The 22,575-nt window shown below is 44.8% G+C and overlaps 1 protein-coding gene across 1 annotated transcript in view; it reads right to left on the bottom strand.

Annotated features, from left to right (window-relative positions):
- Positions 1 to 4,324: 4,324 nt before the first annotated feature.
- The window catches only part of LOC130108245 (tubby-related protein 1-like), a 32,170-nt gene continuing 13,919 nt past the window's right edge, over positions 4,325 to 22,575 (bottom strand). The window contains exons 3-11 of the mRNA XM_056275119.1: positions 22,158 to 22,229; positions 15,105 to 15,227; positions 14,779 to 14,922; positions 13,695 to 13,906; positions 13,159 to 13,271; positions 12,913 to 13,021; positions 12,107 to 12,205; positions 4,654 to 4,825; positions 4,325 to 4,458 (exon numbers count right to left, since the gene is read on the bottom strand). Coding sequence (XP_056131094.1) covers positions 4,325 to 4,458; positions 4,654 to 4,825; positions 12,107 to 12,205; positions 12,913 to 13,021; positions 13,159 to 13,271; positions 13,695 to 13,906; positions 14,779 to 14,922; positions 15,105 to 15,227; positions 22,158 to 22,229 — 1,178 coding nt within the window. The remainder of the gene's footprint in view (positions 4,459 to 4,653; positions 4,826 to 12,106; positions 12,206 to 12,912; positions 13,022 to 13,158; positions 13,272 to 13,694; positions 13,907 to 14,778; positions 14,923 to 15,104; positions 15,228 to 22,157; positions 22,230 to 22,575) is intronic.

Genomic DNA, 22,575 nt, shown 5'->3' with positions numbered 1-22,575 from the left:
TGCTGTGTCAGCCACTGCCTGTTACAAGCTAGCAAACTACCAAAATAACAGATGCTAACTACACTTGCCATTCTGATACGCCCGCCGGTGGCTGATTTTGGTGGCCAGCGCCCAATCTAGAGCCGGTTCCACGCTTTTCCACCGGAATCAAAGACTGGCGCTGAGCTGGAGCTGACGGCGCCGTAAAATCGCTGGGCAGGAAGTGGAACCTGACGTCAGCGGATATGGGCGGGGCCACCGCAAGGAATTCTCTGCCCCTGGAGCCTCGGCGCAGTACAAACGAATGAGAAACCCGCCGCCATTTTGAGGAAACGTGAGCGAAGGCAGAGCGAAAGGTTCAGCAGAACAACGGAGCGAATCGTAAAGAAGGATTATAGAGGTCATGAACAAAAGAACTGTGGGAAAGTGGCGCAGGAAGGGAAAGGTTAAAAACCGGGCTAAACACCCAGTTACCGGATAACGTACTCGGTCAAAGACCAGCGACCGCAATGCTAGAAGCTATGGGCAAACCGGACGCTGCATCGCCGTGTGCCCCTGGTAAGTTTTCTTTTCTTTCTCCCCTGTCAAATACCAAACGTTATTGATTATCACACGTACTTACACGTAATGTAGTTAATGCTGCACAACCTGCTGTTTTATCGCTTGTGCAGTGTGGCTGTGTATGTGTAGTGATCAGGAATGAGTATGCTCGCTAGCCGGTGGTCGCCACATATACAAACACAAAAACCTCATACCTGCCAATACTGCATTCTACCACACAGCAAATGCCACCACCAGACAATATACAGTTGTTGTTGTTTTTACAATATACAAATGGTTGACTCGGTTAACGCCGCTAATGTGCAGTAACTGAGGTTCATTATTTACTGTACATAAACACGCCATCATTTTGTGTTTAAGATGTCACGTGATGAAAACGGCTCGCCGCCATCTTGCAGCGGACCATTGCCTCCAGTACCACCAACGAGCGCTGGGATCAGAAGGGGTAAATACAGTTCACTTAACGCGACACGGGCAGCCTTTGATTATGTTCAGTGATTAAAGTGGGCCGGAGCTACCCGGATCCTGACACCGGTACTTCCTCCTACCCCAAGTCAACCAGGGCTGAGATCCGGCACTCTGTAGACAGGAGTAATTTCAACCTTTTTGTCACAGTAAAATTTAAAACAAAAAACATGATGCTGCCAATTCACAAGCATTACAAAATAAATCGCAAATAAAGTCGTTCTTCTATTTTTATACTACTTTACTTTTTCTAAAAGTTTGAACGATATCGCGTCCTCACGTGACCCGCACCTGCCTGCTATGTGGCTTCACCAGACTTGACATCAAAAGAGACTGGCTTCACACTCACGGGTCAGGGTCAGTTCACCGCACCAGGCAGACCAGACTCGAGAGAGCGTCAACCTGCTACCTGCACTATTATCCTGGATTGGGGGGCATAAAGAGTGAGTATCTTCAGTGTATTTCCAATAGTATTTCCAATAGTTTTGTCTAGCTCTGCTGTGGTTTTCATTCAAGCAACTAACCTTAGCGAACGTAACGTTAGCTAGCTAGCTAACTAGCTATCTTCCACCCGGTAACGTTGCTAGCTAGTTGCTGACGTTGCTGGCTAGTTGTTTGAACGCTGCTAGGCAAGCTAACTATCGGTAGCGTCCGGTAACGTTACCGGTAGCTAGCTAGTTATGTTTGTCCAACCTTAGCTCTGGCCATGCAATATTTTCATTCAAATAACTAACTAGCTAGCAAACGTTAGCTACCGGTAGCTATTATTAGCTAACAATGCTAACGTCAGGACTGACTACTGGACCAGTGGTTAGCTAGCCTAACGTTATCTACCTAGCACTTTTGCTCACCTCTCTAATACAGAGATCCCCCACTTACCAAATCCCACTTTAACCCCTGATTATGTTCCCCAATTACATCTCTGCTGCGTTCCTTTTTGTGCTGCAAAGGACTGCATCTACACGCCATGCTGCTGATTTCTCACTCAGTAGTCCTATTGCACACATCTACTCCTGTATTTTCGTAATGTGTGTGTGTGGTGTCAGTTAGTGTAGATAGCGGGACCAAAAACTAAAGCATTTATGATCCTAATTCTTGTTGGAGGTGGTAGGTATTGTCTCGGAGAGTACGGGAAAAATCCCAGAAAGTTAAAATTATGCATAATTATGCATAAATATGCAAAATATGCATTTTTCTAAAAATGTCTAAAAACCACTTTTCTCGGCATTTCAGATTCTGAGCATCTTTGATTTTTTCACCTATATAAAAAATGTTTTCTGGGACTTACAAATGTTTTGGTATTATGCAAAATATATGCATTTTTGCAAAAATGCACTTATGATCCTTAATTTTTTTTGGAGGTGGTAGGTATTGTTCCAGAGAGGACCAGAAAAATAGCAGAAAATTAAAATAATTATAATAATTATGCAAAATATGCCTTTTCTAAAAATGGCTAAAACCACTTTTCTCGGCATTTCAGATGATTCTGAGCATTTGGGGGGAGGGAGTTGGAGTGGGGGGGGGTTAGGGGCAGGGGGAAGGCAGTTAGCTGGCAGGATGAAGAGGAGGGCGATTTAGACGGGTGGATAACCAAACTGCTACATTGTAGTGGGGTTCTTCTAGTTTCCCCATATTACTACTATCGACTTGTTTTTGGACATTCTCTTCTGTGGTATTTTAACTCTGGTCATGGGAAAAACATTATTTTGTCTATGTACATATGCACAGTTGCTGATGACAATAAAGTTGAGTTTGAACTTACCATAGTGCTACAGATGAGTCCAAATAGACTCGCAAAGATTTACCTTGCTGCTAAATCAAACTAAAACCGCAATTTAATTAAAGAGTCTGTGTTGGGGTCTGACTGAGGCTCAAACATGTATGATGGAATCTCTCCAATGTTTGCTCTAATGCTAGCCATCTTGATGTGCACCGCTCTTTCATAAGTAGCAGTGGTGGGTGGGGTGCGAGGCCTGTGATATTTGCATATTCATAGTTCCTGAATTTCTCGATGAGGGAAAAAAAGTAGATGTGCTTCCAGTCCCTTTTCAGAGTTTCTTTTTTTAAACTTTGCGTGGGAAAACCATATTAAACAATATTTTAATCATCTCAGAGTATTTTTGAACTTGAAAACATGTCTGGAGGGGTACTTTGTAAGTTTTTTTCTAAAATGATTTGCTATGGCTGTATCGTTTTAAATACCCCAAAATGTCGTGGGTCCATCAGGCCTGCGAACATTGGGTGGATAACAAAAACATGAACCCCATAGAAGGGTTAATGCTTTTGTGATGATATGTCTGTTATACTGATAAGTCAATATAAATCTACTTTATACTTTGATCTCTATTCACCACCTCTTGCTGATGTAAGACACACACTAAATCTACTCAACATGACATGAACTATGTTAAGGTTGCCGTGTAGCAAATGAACTACTACTACTACTTAATATAGTTCTGCTATAATATGATTACTAGCAAATGTATTAATACTGCTACCTTATATAGTACTTCTCAGATATCATTATTTTGTAGCAAATGTACTATCTAGTACTACTATGATATGGGTACTATGTGGAAAATTTACTATTTGCTACTCCATGTAGTACCACTATGATATAATTTCTTAGCAAATGTACTATTTGCTACTTCATGTAATACTACTGTGATATAATTTCTGTAGCACATGTATTACTACTACTTCATACAGTACTAGGTAGCACTCTATGATGCTGGTTAGTAGCACTTAAATTTTATCTGCTAATCGCTAATGCTCTTGTAAGTCACTTTGGATGAAAGTGTCCGCCAAATGAATATACGAAATGTAAATGTAATGCAGTGCCCTTTATTCATCTTCAAAAAACAGACAACATTTTGAACTTTTACATAACATTGGGGATATAGGCTACAAGTAAACAAGTACAATACAAATAGACAATTGAATTAAAATGTTAAAAAAAACATGCGAGAGTTGAAAGGAAATAGTCTTAAATGGCATATAGGCCAACTATTCTGATGCCTGCACACACACAAATATCATTGTGATTTGATTTGATTTCTAAACTGGACGACCTACCAAATGACCCGTCACGTTGGGGTAGACAAGTCAAATCAATAATACTGTGAAAAATTATGTAAGGTGGTACGCTAATGACACCTAAGCACTTTCAGGTAGAGCTTTGCTAATGCTGTGGGTAGTTGTCAAAAAGCTGTAAGACCAGAAATGTCATTTGCAGTACAGCAGGGATGGCATGTGAGTTGACTAAACTCTTTCTTGGTGTCTGTTAGCATTTCTGCATTAGAGTAGAGTTCATGTGATGCTATTCACAGGCCAGTTTACCGTCAAAGCTGGATAGGGCCACGGCAAAAGCTTGGACTGCACACATGGGATAATTGTAATCCAGTGTAAAGATGTCGTCCGCCACGCGGCCAAACTGCATCACAATGTAACTGTCTGGGTGACAGAGAGCACACCTGTCAACATGCTTTATTTCCATCAGGATGCATTTCTATCAGGTCATGCTTTATAAATAGTCTGCATTCTGACAACGAATGAACACAATTGAAGTTGCGCACATTGGCTGTAAAGGTTGGATTAGACTGACCTACTATTGATTAAATATAAGTCAAGGTTTTGATTAAGGCTTACCGTCTTTGCTGTGGACTATCTGGAAGTTCTTGACAGAGGCCTGGGTGACTCGGCCGTTGAAATTGAGCACATAAGAGGCTGTGTCATCATTCCACACTGGTGGCTTGTTTTGTAGCTCTATTAGGTTCTCCATGTGCCTATTCTGGTACAGCATCAGCAGGCCATCATTGTCCTGCAGATAGACCGACAGACACGCGCACACACACACACACACATACAGTGGATTCAGAAAGTGTAAGTCTTTCATTTTTGAAAACTAAGACATCTCTTGAATGTTTTTCTTTGCTCCATAAATGTGTTGAATATATTCAAGTTAAAGGAGATACTGTAGTGGGCACTTAATGGACTTACGGACATAATTCACCATAGCCTGTCGTTCGTTGGGATTTTCAGCATACAGTTATGTTAAGTTGACTTGCTCACTTAAAGAGCTCAGTGTGAGTGGTGAGATAGCAGCGCCATGTTTGTTCAGGTGGAGGGTGAAAAAAATAAACGAGACACGCATTCGTGTAGTCAGTGAGAGAAATTGTACGTCTCTACTTTTTCTGCAATTTCTACTGTGGTGACCCCGATGTTTGTCTGCTGGACGTTTCTAGAGACAGCTCTTCATGAGCATGACAACAAATGCAGTTTTTCCTCAAGCTGCCGGAGTTCTGGGAGTTGTCAGCCTCGGCTTGGTTCTAGAAGCGCAGTTTGCGTTGCGGGAAATCACCACAAATGCCGCAAAATACTATTATGTGGTCAGCTATCGGGAGTTCAACAGCAACCAGAGTGGTGAACCTCCTCAAAAATCCTCCATAGCAGGATAAGTACAAGATACTCAAGATTCACTTGTTGAAAACTTTTGAACTTTCTGACGCTGAGCGAGCTAGCTGGCTCTTCTCTCTACAAGGCCTCAGTGACAGTAAGCCGTCTGAACTCATGGACAGGATCTCCTGGGAGAGCACAAGCCTGACTTCCTCTTTGTCCAACTGTTTCTGCAACAGCTGCCTTTTCAGGTACGGGCTGCTTTGCCCAACACTGCCATCACTGACTGTTGTGCTCTGGCCTGTGCTCTGGCTGATAAATTTTTCCTGGCTGGTCAACAACATTGTGCGGCCGCACCTTTTCCTGCTCAAGCATTTTCACCACTGCCTGGAGACACAACAGTTGCTGCCGCAGCAGCAGCTCCTCAATGGCATCAGGACCCTAGCTTGTGTTTTTACCATGCAAAGTCTGGACCAGAGGCCGAGTGATGCCAATCTCCATGCAGTTTCAGTGTTGTGGGAAATGGCGGGGCTGGCGCTCCGTGGTGGCCATGTGCGTTGGCTGAATTGGCAGGCTGCTGTTTATCCAAGACACCATCTCAGAGCGTCCTGCCTGCATCAAGAGTCCATATCCTGGCCTGCGGATATGGCCCCCCCCATGGAAACCGCTAATGGCAGCACCATCCACACTTATGGCACTAGGTACATGGAGCTGTGTTTCAGCAGACAGCGGTTCAGTTGGCACAGATTTCCTATGCGCCTATGAACTGCTGGTGGATGTCAAAAACTGTCGCTTGATAAACACTGTCACTTTCTGTTTGGACTCTATCAGACTGTCTAGTATGCTCTCCGCCGCAGACAAGTTTCTCTGGCTTCTCACAGAGTTTCCTGTCCTCACACAGCCCACTTCTTGTCATCCACCACCAAGTATGGAGTGGAGCACCACATCACCACCACTGGCCCACCAGTCTATGCTCGGGCTCGGCGCCTTGACCTGGCCAAGCTCACCGCCACCAGGGAGGAGTTTGAGAATATGGAGCGCCTCGGCATCATTTGCCACTCCAACAGCCCATGGTTTCACCCTTCCACATTGTCCCGAAGCCTGGCAGCGAGTGGCACCTGTGTGGTGATTATCGCCGACTCAACAATGCAATGACACCAGACCGCTACCCAGTCCCACACATCCAGGACTTTTTTTTTGCCCACCTGCCTGGAAAAGTCATCTTTTCCGAAATGGACCTCGTCTGTGGATACCATAAGGTATCCACCCCACTGGATATCCCCAAAACAGTGGTGATAATTCCATTTGGACTGTTGAGAGTTCCTGTGCATGCCATTCTGTCTCAAGAACACTGCGTAGATATTCCAGCGTCTCATGGATTCGGTGCTACGGGACCTGCCTTTCATCTTCATCTATCTAGACGACATCCTCATCATCAGCATCTCAAAAGCGGAACACCTGTCTAACCTCCAGACACGTTTCGAGCGGCTCAGCCAGCGTGGGCTGATCGTCAACCCAGCAAAGTGCCAGTTAAGGCTGACCACCATCGACTTCCTTGGACACCAAGTCACCAAAGATGGAGCGGTACCCCTCCCGTCAAAAGTGGATGCCGTGAAATTCCTGCAACTGCTCACAGTCAAGCCTCTGTAGGAGTTCCTCGGCATGGTGAGCTTTTCCTCGGCTTTATTCCCTGAGCTGCTCAACTCATGCGATCCCTGTATGAGCCCCTGAAAGGCAAGGCCACCAAACACACTGTGGACTGGTCCGCAGAGAGGGACAAGGCACTTGTGGACACTAAGACTGCTCTGGCTGATGCAACAATGCTGGCACACCCATCACCCAAGGCTCCGATTGCTATTACCACAGACCAGCGGTCGGGAACCTATGGCTCGCGAGCCATATATGGCTCTTCCGGTGACGGCATATGGCTCCCAGACAATTTTGAGTTGAAAAAAAAATCAGTTTGGAACTGATTTTAAAATACTTGTGATATTTCTTAATAATACTGTGTCATTTTAAAGTAAACAGAAATTAGTTTTGAAGATAAATTTCACGGGTCACCCGTGGGTCGGGTCGGGAACCAATGGCTCGCGAGAATGTCCGGGTCATTGTAAAGGTGAAGAAATCAATTTTATCAGATAGCCAACTAGTTTATCCGCTTCAACCCTTGTAACGGAAAAGATGGCGAAAAGAAAAAAAAGACGATGATTACCGTGCATTCCAGGCTGCGTGGACAGAGGAATTTGCATTTGTGGAGAGCGCAGGATCTGCGGTATGTCTAATATGCAATGATTAAATTGCATCGATGAAACGGTAAAATATAAAGCGGCACTTCGATACGCACCATGCTTCATTTGCATGGAAATATCCAGCGGGGGACAGCAGGAAAAGGGCATGCGAGGAGCTACAGCGGAGAGTGCAGACGAGTCAGCAGCAACTACGTGTGTGGACCAAGCAAGGTGACGGGAATTCCGCTAGCTTTGCGGGGGCTTTGGCAATAGTAAGGAATGGAAAGTCATTCACAGATGGCGAGTATGCCAAAACATTCATGCTTGATGCGGCCAATGAACTGTTTGATGACTTCCCAAATAAAGACAAGCTAATCAAACGAATAAAAGACATGCCCCTGTCAGCAAGAACTGTGCACGATCGTAGCATCATGATGGCAAATCAAGTCGAGGAAACACAAATTAAGGACATAAACGCCGGGACATACTTTTCTCTCGCGTTAGATGAGTCAACAGACGTTAGCCATCTATCTCAGTGCAGTATCATTGCCAGGTATGCTGCAGGTGACACACTGCGTGAGGAAAGCTTGGCTGTTTTGCCAATGAAAGGGATAACAAGAGGAGAGGATTTATTCATGTCTTTCATGGAGTTTGCTAAAGAAAAAAAACTACCGATGGATAAACTTATTTCTGTCTGTACTGATGGTGCACCCTGTATGTTGGGGAAGAACAAAGGATTTGTAGCGCTTCTCCGTGAACATGAAAAGAGAGCCATCCTAAGTTTTCATTGCATCCTGCACCAGGAGGCGCTTTGCGCTCAGACGTGTGGCCAGGAGCTTGGTGAGGTGATGTCGCTGGTCATTCGAGTGGTCAACTTTATTGTTGCCCGAGCTTTAAATGATCACCAGTTTAAAGCTCTGTTAGAAGAAGTTGGGAATCATTATCCCGGTCTGCTTTTACACAGCAACGTGCGTTGGTTGTCAAGGGGGAAGGTGCTCAGCCGTTTTGCAGCTTGCCTGAGTGAAATCCGGACTTTTCTTGAAATGAAAGGCGTCAAGCATCCTGAGCTAGACAACACTGACTGGCTCCTGCAGTTTCACTATCTCGTGGACATAACTGGCCATCTGAGCCAGCTCAATGTGAAAATGCAAGGTATTGGAAATACAATCTCATCCCTTCAACAAGCAGTGTTTGCATTTGAAAGCAAGCTGGAAGTCTTTCTCAGGGACATTGAAACAGGTCGTCTTCTGCACTTTGAAAGACTGCAACAATTTAGAGATGCATGCTTAGCAAGTGACTCCACTCAACATTTGGATCTCCAGCAGCTAGCTGGCTTTACGTCCAATCTCCTGCAGTCATTCAAAGCACGTTTTGGGGAATTTCGTTCGCGCACTGGTCTTCTCAAGTTCATCACTCATCCACATGAGTGTGCAGTGGACAAAATCGACCTGACATGCATCCCCGGGGTCTCTATCGGAGACTTTGAGCTGGAAGTTGCTGACCTGAAGGCATCAGACATGTGGATGAGTAAGTTCAAGTCACTTATTGGAGAGTTGGAAAGTCTTGCGCGACAGCGAGCAGAGCTGGCGAGGGAACACAAGTGGACAGAAATGAAAAATCTTCAACCTGAAGACCAGCTGATTCTTAAAACTTGGAACGAGCTTCCTGTGACATACCACACAGTGCAGCGTGTGAGTATTGCCATATTGACCATGTTTGGCTCTACATATGCATGTGAGCAGTCATTCTCGCATATGAGGAACATTAAGACCAACCTACACTCACGTTTAACTGATGGAAGCCTCAACGCCTGCATGAAGCTCAACCTCACCACGTATGAACCAGACTACAAGGCCATCAGCAAAACCATGCAGCACCAGAAGTCGCATTAAAAGTAAGACATTTAATTTATTATACGTTAAAAATACTATATGGCTCTCAATGAAATATATTTAGAAATATTTGGCTTTTATGGCTCTCCCAGTCAAAAAGGTTCCTGACCCCTGCCACAGACACTTCAGACTATGCAGTCGATGTCGGGCACAAGCAGTGGGTGAATGGTGCTTGACAGCCGCTCACTTTCTTCAGCTGACAGTTACGCCCTAGCGTATGGAAATACAGTACCTTCGATCGGGAGCTCCTTGCTGTTCGACACTTCCATTCCCTGCTGGAGGCCTGCCAGTTCACAGTATTTTGTGGACCACAAGCCACTGATGTTCATCATGGCCAAGGTGGCTGAGCCGTGGTCTGCCCGGCAGCAGAGACAGTTCTCCTACATCTTGGAGTTCACCACGGACATACAGCATGTTGCTGGCAAAACCAACCTCATCCCTGACTGCTTCTCCCAGGCTATCGTGGGGACCATCCACTTGGAACTTGACTATGCCTGCATGGCAGCAGACCATGCTGCCGACCCAGACATGCAGGCTTTCAGGACGGCTGTCACAGGGCTACAGTTAGAGGATGTGGCTTTCGATGACGCTGGTACCACGCTCCAAGTTCATCTGGCACAGGCTCAAAATACGTGAGAGACCGGGCTGACACATGCGAGAAGTGCTAGTGCTCTAAAGTGCACCACCACACCAAAGTCCCCCCAGCGCAGTTCCTGGTGCCCGAAAGGGGGTTCGACCATGTAAACATGGACCTGGTGGGCCCCCTCCCCCCCCTCCCACAGTTTTACTTAACCTCCTCACAATGGTGGACAGGGCCACTCAATGGTCAGAAGCCATCCCACTGTTGTCGACGTCCACCAAGGTAGCTCAGGGATTCATCGGGACCTGGGTCGCCCGGTTCGGCACCCGATCTGACCTCTCCTTTGTCCGGGGCTCGCAGTTTACATCTGAGCTCTGGAACGCAGTCACAGAGAGTCTAGGGGTGCCACCACACCACCACGTACCACCTGCAGGCCAAAGGGTTGTGCGAGTGGTGTCATTGTTCTATGAAGGATGCTGTTTGGGCCAGCCTCAAGGACAGCAGCTGGGTCAACAGGCTTCAGTGGGTCATGCTGGGCCTCAGGACCGCCCCTAAGGAGGACCTCCAGTCCTTGTCCGCTGAACTGGATTACGGCCAGCCACTTCGGATCCCAGGCGATTTTGTCTATAACACCACAGCTCCCTGGTCTGCAGCCCACCAACGGACCACACTTCTGGATAACACCAGAGTTTTTGCATTTGTCGTAATATGGCCTCCCACAATCTCACATCCCCGCAAGTCTGCAGTCGGCAGAATACATTTTCATCTGCCATGACGCTCACCGTGGACCCCTACAGCCTCCCTACGATGGCCTGTTCCACGTCCTGAAGACCGGAAACGATAAACTTTGTTGTGGACCTTGAGGGCAAGCCGGAATGCATTTCTGTGGATCGCCTCAAACCGGTTCACCTTGACATGGACCGACCTGTTGAACTGGCCCAGCCCCCACAGTGGGGGCGTCCTCCTACCCTGCCCCCAGCCCCCAACAAGGCCCCTGTTCCGTTTGGCAGAGCCATTCCAGCCTGGCCATCTGGCCCCGCCACGTTAACTCTTCCTGTTATGGTGAATTCTGGGGGGATGTGTGTAATGGACACTTAATGGACTTATCGACATAATTCAACATAACCTGTCGATCGTTGTGATTTTCAACATATACAGTTAAGTTGACTTCCTCAGTGTGTGTGGTGAGATAGCAGCGCCATGTTTGTTCAGGCAGAGGGTGAAAAAAAATAGAGACACGTATTCATGTAGTCAATGAGAGAAATTATACGTCTACCTTCCTGCAATTTCTACAATGCATTTATTTTGATTTATTAAAATTTGGAGTTGTAACAGCCCGAGGGCACAAAAAGACAGAAAATAATGATTGCTCTTTAAAACTTTATCATTCTGGAAGTATTTCTTTGATACTCCATCACTTTAACACGTCAAAGAGCACCCATTTAAAAGATTCATTTAACATAACGGGGAATGTCCCCAAGTCACAATGTCATAAGACAGATAAAGAGATTAACAATTTCCAGCTCTGTATATTTCCCAGCCATGCAAAATAAATGCCTGTTTCCCGTATCATATAACTGCACCGGATGCTGTTTGTTAACTCACCTAGTATACTTAGAAATAAACAGATTCTGATTCTTATTTTCAATTTTAATTTTGTCCACCAGTGGTGTGCTATAGTCCCAGAGGTGGCTACTTCTACCTCATATGATGCTGTTAGATGAAACCCCCGATTTCTGCTTTTCAACAGGTGGGGAAAATTAATCACTTTCCCCACCAATCCCAATGCTTTTTTTTTGTTTCAAACAAGGTAGTTTCCTGAGTTGCGAATACTTCGGTCTCCTGTAACCTGCTGAGAACATAAAGGACCATTTCAACTTTAGTCAAATTGACAAGACTGAAAAATCAACTAAATCAGAGCCATGGCAATTTCCTCCATCAGCAGCATATTATTGCTATTGTCATTACTCTAGATGGTATTTGTGAATGCTTGTGGTTTTACCGACATTAGGAGGACGGATAGGGACTCTCTCGCTGTCCTCGTCCATCCCAGGGATAATAACCCTCATTTTCCGAGGGCCTTTGAATCCGAGAACATTTGGTTCCTTAAAGTGTCAGAAAAGAACATTTAGTTCCCAGATCAGTGCTAGCATTAGTTCTGTTTTTTCCAGAAACATGATTAGGACATTGTCGATATATCTATAGATCTAATAATCTAAAATTATCTATATAAATGTATGTACGGGGTCCGCGGTGGTGTAGTGGTCTAAGTATCGGCTTTGTGTCGATGCAGTTGCCCACTGGGGACCGGGGTTCGCGCCTCAGTCTCGTCAGATCCGACTTTGGCCGGACTCGATGAAGCAGCAATAATTAGCAACGCTGTCTTCGGGAGGGGGACGGAGTCGGCTTGTGTTTGTCACATGAATGCGTCTGTGTGTGTGTCGGAAAAAGCAGTGGTTCAGCCTGGAGTCGCCTTGTCACGGAAGTGGCGAGGTGTCTCCTTTGAGACTGCCGGCCGGAGAGATGCAGTTGGCGAACACATGCAGTACGAGGGTGGGAGTTCGAATTAAAATAGGGATCGATTGGCCTCTAAATTGGGAGAAAATGGGAGAAATCAGAAATAAATCTATTTAAAAAAATGTATGTACTATGTATGTATGTACATCTTTATCTGTCTCTCTCTTGCTCTTTCTTTGTCTTGTTAATTGACAATTAATTTCTATCTAGCTATCATTAAATCAGACAGTATATTGATGTATTCGGAGGAAGTCAGTTGGGATGGGTCACGTAGAGATGTTGGCTGTTCACTCACGTATATGACAGCAGCCAGCTCCTGTCTGGCATTGGATAAGTCTCTGAGAGCTTTATCTGGGTTCAGACCATTGTCAAACACTGTGAACTTGGTGCCTAACAGGTTAGATCTGAAACACACACACACACACACATACACACACACAACAAGTGAGTAATCATAAACTCAATACAGGAGACGTGACAGATGAATTCAAGCCCCCATGTTCTTTGAAAGCCATTGGTTTAGTCCTGAAGGTCTCTTCACCTCAGCTTGCCTACAAAGCTCTCTCCTCCTCTGCTGAGGTCTGTGGCATCAGTAGAAATCAGGTAGTTGGAAGTTGCGCTTTTTTTCCTTTTCCTCCCTGCGAGAAGAAACACCTAAGAGAGGAGGATGACGGAAGAGAGGATTGATTTATCTCCTTGATGCGGAATTTGTCAAATTAGTTGTTGAATCATAAACGGGGTAACGGGGGCGGCCTAGTTAACGATTTGAGGGCTTGCATGTAACCGTAAGGTCACGATTTCTATCCTCACAAGTGTGCTAGTGTGTCCTATCATATTTTCTTTTACATTTCCCTGTTTTCTTGCTTTTTAGGTTTGAGAAAAGTGTAATAAAATTGCATGTATTCTTATTCAGATTCTTATTCTTAATCTTATACATAATCAGCATCGTCATCCTCATGTTATTATTATTATCATTATCATTATGAAATGTCAGAAATGTAAAATATTGTATGGCTACACCTTTACAATTGATTATTTGACTTATTTGAGGAGGCACAGCAGGTTCTCTCCTATCACCTTTTTCTCATTGTCCAAGTGTAGGAAGTAGGTTGGGAAGAAGCCTCGATCTACTCCTCTCTTAGCCCTCGTTACTTTACATTTTACTGTCACTCCTTCAGGAGCAGGACGGAGGACAAACTGTTCAAGATCATCAATCTCAATATCCATCAGTCCGGCTTTTGCCTGGGGGGAAAAAAAAGACAAAAACAAGAACTGTCCTATCGCTGCTCCTGATCATTCGGATCAGTCACAACAATTCAAAACAGTGGGGTGATATAGAGCCAATATACCGTCTTGCCCTTCTTTCTTTTGCCTCTCTTTTTTGATGTCGCTCCTGTGCCGTCAACACTCTCATCTGCTTTCGCTGAATGTGAAAGACAGGTAAATATAGAAAGATGGCAGAGATAAACGGACAAGAAACCGATGGGTAGATGTGGAAAAAGGTCTTGATACACATCACTTAATGAAGTTGGTATCGTACATGCAGTTAAAAGTGCAACCCTTACTTCAATTGCAAACCAAAATGTCGCCCCGCTACCAAAACACAAACCACAGGACTGGAAGTTGCTGTTGCTCCCAAAGCGATTGACAGGTCTCTTTACGATTTCATTTTCATTTAGCTGACACTTTTCTCCAGCGCGACGTACATCTGAGAAGTAGTTGGCTCATATAGCATTAGGAGTCTTAAGTCATGGGCTCTTACTGGAGATTCATCCCAACCAGGGTTTGAACTGCCAGTCTTTGGCGGACAAGCCAGCCTTCTTACCTGCTGAGCTATCCAGCTGCTAAACACAGCTCTTAACAAAAGGGCTAACACTAAACAACAATTAAATCTGAGATTCTAATATTTTCTAATGCTGTAAAAGGTTTGTTCACATCGCATATGGTTGTGAAGATTGGGGTGTAAATCAAAAGTTTATTCATCATGATATGAACTTCACTTTGTTTCACATATAAATGATGTGTTTTAAGTGGAATTTGAACTATTTCTGTAGCACACCTGGTCAGCACTAAGCCTATGTACATGAGACAATGTAAACTTTTTGCTATGACCCAAAATTAATGTCACTAAAATGCTTCTAACAACTTTTAGATTTCTTACTTCCTTTCTTGGCTTTCTTATTCATTTCCTTGTTTGTGTCTTCCTTGTCTCTCATTTGAAAGAGGGATCCAGAGCTGGAATTGGGCTTCTTCACGTTCTTGCTGACCTTGCTGTCAGACTTGCTGTCATGCTTAGAGTTAGGTGCTAATGAGGAAGAAGCATAAGGCATCGCAACAACACAAAGCTCTTCATTTTATGTCATGACATTATTTCTAATATGACATTACATTGGACATTGAGAATAGAGTCTGCTAGTTGTGGTTACATGATGTTTAAAGGATTATATATAAAGTGGATGGAGGGATGGAAAGTGACCTCTTCCTCACCTTTCTTTTTGGTGACAAAGTCGGGTCTACTATCGTCGATCTGGAACAGAACAGCTGGTGGTTGCTTCCTTTTTGACTCATCCTCTTTTGCTTTGATGTCCGCTATATTTTTCGCTTTATTTTCTGAAAGAAGACATATAAAAGACATGCACATGTTCTATGCAGTCTCACTGTCCAGAAAATGACAATTGATTTATCTGGAGTAGCAGCTGGGTTAATGAAGTAATAAACCTGGTTTGAACATGGACCGTGGAAGGATGAAAAGGGATTGTTCATATCCTTAAAGCTGCAATCCATAACTTTTCTCCTGTAATAAATGTTTATGTTCTCCATGTGTATGGTGGAATCAAGTTCCATAACAGTACCAGTCATCTTCACCATGGTTGGAGACACTCCAGTCTCTGTATACCGCTGTTGAGATGTTTTGACCGGGTAGGACGAACACTGGTGCAGAAGCAAACGCGTATACAGTGCATCCGGAAAGTATTCACACCCCTTCACTTTCCCCACATTTTGTTATATTACAGCCTTATTCCAAAATGGATTAAATTCCTTTTTTTTCTCATCAATCTGCATATAATACCCCATAATGACAAAGCGAAAAAGGTTTTGTAGAAAGTTTTGCAAATTATTAAAAATAAAAAACTGAAATATTGCATGTACATAAGTATTCACACCCTTTACTCAGTACTTGGTTGAGGCACCCTTGGCAGCGATTACAGCCTCAAATCTTCGTGGGTATGAAGCTACAAGCTTGGCACACCTATATTTGGGGTATTTCTCCCATTCTTCTCTGCAGATCCTCTCAAGCTCTGTAAGGTTAGATGGGGAGCGTCGCTGCACAGCTATTTTCAGGTCTTTCCAGAGATGTTCAGTGGGGTTCAAGTCTGGGCTCTGGCTGGGCCACTCAAGGACATTCACAGACTTGTCCCGAAGCCACTCCTTCGTTGTCTTGGCTGTGTGCTTAGGGTCGTTGTCATGTTGAAAAGTAAACCTTCGCCCCAGTCTGAGGTCCTGAGCGCTCTGGAGCAGGTTTTCATCAAGGATCTCTCTGTACTTTGCTCCATTAATCTTTCCCTCGATCCTGACTAGTCTCCCAGTTCCTGCCGCTGAAAAACATCCCCACAGCATGATACTGCCACCACTATGCTTCACTGTAGGGATCAAATCAAATCCCAATGTCACAAATTACAAATTTGCCTCAGTGGGCTTAACAGCAACACAACATCCTGTCCTTAGACCCTCTCATCAGATAAGGAAAAACTCCCTAAAAAAACCCTTTAACAGGGAGAAAAAATAGGAAGAAACCTCAGGGATGGTATTAGCAAGGTGATGAGAGGTGCCTGGTTTCCTCCAGATGTGATGTTTGGCATTCAGGCCAAAGAGTTCAATCTTGGTTTCATCAGACCAGAGAATCTTGTTTCTCATGGTCTGAGAGTCCTTTAGGTGCTTTCTGGCAAACTCCAGGCAGACTGTCATGTGCCTTTTACTGAGCAGAGGCTTCCGTCTAGCCACTCTACCATAAAGACCTGATTGGTGGAGTGCTGCAGAGATGGTTGTCCTTCAGGAAGGTTCTCCCATCTCCACAGAGGAATGCTGGAGCTCTGTCAGAGTGACCATCGGGTTCTTGGTCACTTCCCTGACCAATGCCCTTCTCCCCCAATTGCTCAGTTTGGCTGGGCGGCCAGCTCTAGGAAGAGTCCTGGTGGATCCAAACTTCTTCCATTTATGAATGATGGAGACCACTGTGCTCTTCGGGGCCTTCAAAGCTGTAGAAATTTTTTTGTACCCTTCCCCAGATCTGTGCCTCGATACAATCCTGTCTCGGAGGTCCACAGACAATTCCTTTGACTTCATGGCTTGGTTTCTGCTCTGACACGCACTGTCAACAGTGGGACCTTATATAGACAGGTGTGTGCCTTTCCAAATCATGTCCAATCAATTGAATTTACTAGAGGTAGACTCCAGTCAAGATGTAGAAACATCTCAAGGATAATCAGTGGAAACAGGATGAACTTGAGCTCAATTTTGAGTGTCATAGCAAAGGGTGTGAATACTTATGTACATGCAATATTTCAGTTTTTTATTGTTAATAAGTTTGCAAAAATTTCTTAAACTTTTTTCACTTTGTTATTATGGGGTATTGTGTGTAGATTGATGAGAAAAAAAAGGAATTTAATCCATTTTGGAATAAGGCTGTAACATAACAAAATGTGGGGAAAGTGAAGGGGTGTGAATACTTTCCGGTTGCACCGTATGTTGGAAAAAAGACTGAAACGTGATGCCGACGTGTCCATGGCAACAATATGACTGTACAACAGTGTTGTTATACAGTCTGATGTAGTTTGTGATACACCAGATTGTCTGTGTTAGCTTTGGTCCCAGGATCCATTTTTACAAGGGTGGAACTGTTTACTGCTGAGCTTACGGCACACCAGCCACAATGGCTGCTACACCTTGTTTGTAGTCCTGCTACACCTTGTTTGTTTTCCCAGAAAATCAGTGTCATTAGGTCTGTTTCTCTCTGCCTCCTATATCCAACTATATCACAACCCTGTTCTACTGGAATATTGACTGGAATATTTAGTTTGGTTTGTTGACTCTTGTAAAAGTCAAAATACACTGCTCAAAAAAATAAAGGGAACACATAAGCAATGCAATGTAGCTCCAAGTCAATCACACTTTTGAGATATCAACCTGTCCAGTTAGGAAGCAACACTGATTTGTGAATCAATTTCACCTGTTGGTAAGTTGTCTAATTTCCACCTGGTGGAAATTAGACAATTTGCAAGACAACCCCTATAACAAGAATGGATTTGCAGGTGGTGGCCACAGACCATTTGCCTGTCCTCATCTTTTCTGGCCGATCTTTGGTTAGTTTTTCATTTTGCTAGTGCCCTCACCACTAGAGGTGGCATGAGGCGGTATCTGCAACCTACAGAAGTTGCTCAGGTAGTGCAGCTCATCCAGGATGGCACATCAATGCGTGCTGTGGCAAGAAGATTTGATGTGTCTCCCAGCACAGTGTCCAGAGCACGGAGGAGGTACCAGGAGACAGGCCAGTACACCAGGAGACGTGGAGGGGGCCGCAGGAGGACAACAACCCCGCAGCAGGACCGCTATCTGGTCCTTTGTGCAAGGAGGAACAGGAGGAGCACTGCCGGAGCCCTACAAAACGACCTTCAACAGGCCATTAATGTGCAGGTTTCTGCTCAAACAGTGAGAAACAGAATGCATGAGGATGGTATGAGGGCCCGACGTCCACAATTGGGGCCTGTGCTCACAGCCCAACACCATGCAGCCCAATTGACCTTTGCCAGAGAACATCTTGGTTGGCAGATTCGCCATTGGCGCCCTGTGCTCTTCACAGATGAGAGCAGGTTCACACTGAACACATGTGATAGACGTGAGAGAGTCTGGAGACGCTGTGGAGAACGTTCTGCTGCCTGCAACATCCTCCAGCATGACCGGTTTGGCGGTGGGTCAGTGATGGTCTGGGGAGGCATATCCTTGGAGGGCCGCACAGACCTCTACGTGCTAGCCAGAGGTACCATGACTGCCATTAGGTACCGGGATGAGATCCTCAGACCCATTGTCAGACCATATGCTGGTGCAGTGGGCCCTGGGTTCCTGCTCATGCATGACAATGCTCGTCCTCATGTGGCCAAAGTGTGTCAGCAGTTCCTGTATGTCGAGGGCATTGATGCTATGGACTGGCCTGCACGTTCCCCAGACCTGAATCCAATCGAGCACCTCTGGGACATCATGTCTCGTACCATCCACCAACGCGATGTCGCACCACAGACTGTCCAGGAGTTGACCGATGCCCTGATCCAGGTCTGGGAGGAGATCCCTCAGGAGACCATCCGTCGTCTCATCAGGAGCATGCCCAGACGTTGTAGGGAGTGCATACAGGCACGTGGAGGCCACACACACCACTGAGCCTCATTTTGAATCGTCTTGAAGAATTTCCACAGAAGTTGGATCAGCCTATTTTCTCATTTTCCACTTTGATTTTGAGTATGATTCTGAATCCAGACCTTAATGGGCTAATAATTTTGATTTCCATTGATCATTCTTAGGTTGTTTTGCTCTAAACACATTCCTCTGTCTAATAAATAAAGATTTTCAGCTGAAATATTTCATTCATCGAGGTCTATATTGTGTTTTTAGGTGTTTCCCTTTATTTTTTTGAGCAGTGTACATGATCAGATTCTCCTGCAACATTTAAAAAAAAACTTTAAGCAATTCGTTTCTTCGACAAAAATAAAGTGTCTAAATTACATGGGAGGACACTTAAATTATCAGAATCATGTTTATTGGCCATGTAGGTTTGCACAAACATGGAATTTGACTCTGGTTTCGTGGCTCTCTTAGGGCACTTAACATAGAATATTAACACTACAACACAACAATCTTCAGATACACACACAAGGATTGACTATATACAGGTGAAATAAGAGGTGATACGGTGCAATGGTACAGAGAATATATCAGAGATGCTGAAATAGATGTTAGCAGGTTACTTATATACATGCCTGAGATAGATGGACATTACAGAGCATACCAGTATACATACAATGTACAGTATATATACAACATTTTTGGAATTTATAGACAGTGTTAAGCATTCATTTGAATGACAGCCTGCAGAAAGAAACTGTTTTTATATCTGGTTGTTTTGGGGTACAGTGCTCTGTAGTGCTCGCCAGAGGCGAGGAGTTGGAACATGTTGTGACCAGGGTGTGGTGGGTCTGCAGTGATGTTGCCTGCCCATTTCCTGAATCTGGAGGTGTGTAAGTCCTGAATGGAGGGCAGGTTGGCACCAATGATTTTCTCTACAGACCTAACTGTCCGTTGTAGTCTGTCCCTGTCCTGTTTGGTGGCCAAACCAAACCAGAGTGATGGATGTCCAGAGGACGGACTGGATTATTGCAGTGTAGAACTGAATCAACAGTTCCTGAGGCAGGTTGAATTTCTTGAGCTGGCGGAGAAAGTACATCCTCTGCTGGGCCTTTTTGATGCTTGTGTCTGTGTTGGATGCCCAGCTTAGGTCCTGGGGAGATTGTGGAACCCAGAAATCTAGGTTTTCACCATAGATACTGTGCTGTTGAGTATGGTGAGGAGGCGCAGTGTTGAGGGACTCCTCCTGAAGTCCACTGTCATCTCCACTGTTTTGAGCATGGTCAGCTCCAGGTTGTGATGGCTGTACTAGAGGGCCAGCTGATCAACCTCCAGTCTATATGCAGATTTGTCATCATCCCGGATAAGGCCAATGATGGCTGTGTCATCCACAGACTTCAGGAGTTTTAACAGATGGGTCACCTAAGGTGCAGTTATTTGTGTAGAGGGAGAAAAGTAGACGGGAGAGCACACCTCCTTGGGGGAGGGGCACCAGTGCTGATTGTCTGGGTGCTGGATGGGATTTTCCCCAGTCTCACCAGCTGCCTCTTGTCTGTCAGGAAGTTTATATTCCACTGCCAGATGGGGGCTGGTACAGTGAGCCGGGTGGGTGAGTTTGGAGTGGAGGGTATCTGGGATGATGGTGTTGAACACTGAGCTGAAGTCCACAAACAGGACCCTTGCGTATGTTTGCTCAGACAGCAAAATGAAACTGGGCTGGATTTATTGCAGCATCTGGTGCGAATCCGCAAAACAGATCTGCCATGATGCCGGTACAAAAATGCATGGTGGCGTATTCAAAGATGGTAAACATTCTTTCTCTTAAACAGTCCACGGAAATCTGTTTCTAAAAAAATTGTTGTGAGAAATAGGGAATTCAAGTGCTGACTCTTGACTCATTTTAGATCCACAAGGCCTAATTTAAAAATGGATTCCGACTTTCGTAAGGAGGCCGCACTCTGGCCAGAGGCACGAGGCGGTCTAGGAGCAGATGTGATTGCTATAATGATCTGCTTGAATCAGCGCAGAGGCGGGGGGCAGTCTAGGGGCGGATTTTATTCCTATGCGGATCTGCAGGACATTGGACAGATCCGGCCCAGTGTCAGCTGCTGTATGAGTGGGGAGTCAAGGTGTTGGAAGATGTAGTGCAGTCCCATGTTGACTGCATCATCCACTGACCTGTTTGCTCAGTAGGCAAACTGCAAGGAGTCAAGCAGGGGGCCTGTGATTTCCTTCAGGTGGACCAACACCGGTCTCTCAAAGGATTTCATGACCACAGATGTTAGGACAATGGGCCTGTAGTCATTTCATCCTGTGATATGGGGTTTCTTGGGGATCGGGATGATAGTGGAGGTCTTGAAGCAGGAGGGGACTTCACACAGCTTCAGTGATCTGTTGAAGATCAGTTTGAAAATGGGGGCCAGCTGGTCAGCACAGACTTTTAAGACGGGAGGGTGACATACCATCCGGGCCTGGTGCCTTCCTGGTCTTCTGTCTCTGCAAGAGCTGGCGTACGTCCTCAAAACATTCAAACACATAATTCGTCCAGAGAACATTTGTCTGGAGAAAAACTATGAAATTTTTACTCAGTTATCTGTAATTAAAATTACTGACAGTGGGTTCATAAAAAAAAATTTGACAATTTTTTTCTTGAATTTGAATTGTTTAAGTTTGTCATGCTCGGCACATATTTTTAGAAATGTGTTAACATTATATAGTAATGTATCCTGTACAACCTACTGTATACCATGTGAGTGCTTGTTGCATCAGTTTTAATTGTATGCACAGTTTCCATTAAAGGTATAATCTGTAATGCCATGTTCTGCCACGGCTATATGGAGTAATGCTATAACACCAGTGCTGTACTGACAATAAGAAATGTGACATCTCACCATCGGGTCAACATTGTGTATTTGTTTGAGAAATGGACACAACTGAAAGCTTCTAAAGATATTGAAAGCGATGCATTATCAAGTGGTTTTCTCATGAACAATGTTAATGAATGACTAAAATAACGACCGAAGTGGGCTGGACAGCCAGTCTGTGCATTAATTGTGGATTGTTCCTTTAACCACTCAGAAGTGCGCCTCTAGTAAACCACAAAGCGGTCATAAAGAGCTGCTAACCAACCTTTGACTTGGGCGTTCTTACCCTCTTTTGAGCGTTTTTTCTTCATGTCCTTTGCAGGCTTGTCATTTTCACTGTCATCAGCTTCCTCAGTACCTGACACAAAGGACACACAAAGGGGGGGGGGGTCACGTGATGTGGTTGATGAGGATGGCTGTGTGAGGAAGAACTGTGCCCATTCCTGTACATAATTAGCTTTAAAATCTGACAAGAGACCAATCTTTTTTTGATTTATCTTGCAAAAAGTTTGCTGTATAGTGCAGCTATGCCAAACACTTAGAAATTCTGTGAATCCCTTAAGAACTGACTCCGGTGGAGTGAAGGCTTATGAAGTAGCTATGGCTGAATCCCTCCGATGTTTCCTCTAACATTAGCCATCTTGATGCGCACCACTCTTTCACCAGTCAACCTAGAGCAAGCAGGGGCGGGGCGCAAAACCTGT

The sequence above is a fragment of the Lampris incognitus genome, chromosome 2, assembly GCF_029633865.1.
Source record: "Lampris incognitus isolate fLamInc1 chromosome 2, fLamInc1.hap2, whole genome shotgun sequence".
Classification (NCBI taxonomy): domain Eukaryota; kingdom Metazoa; phylum Chordata; class Actinopteri; order Lampriformes; family Lampridae; genus Lampris; species Lampris incognitus.
Note: the sequence above shows the minus strand (reverse complement) of the source record. Positions and strands in the feature narration are given on the sequence as shown.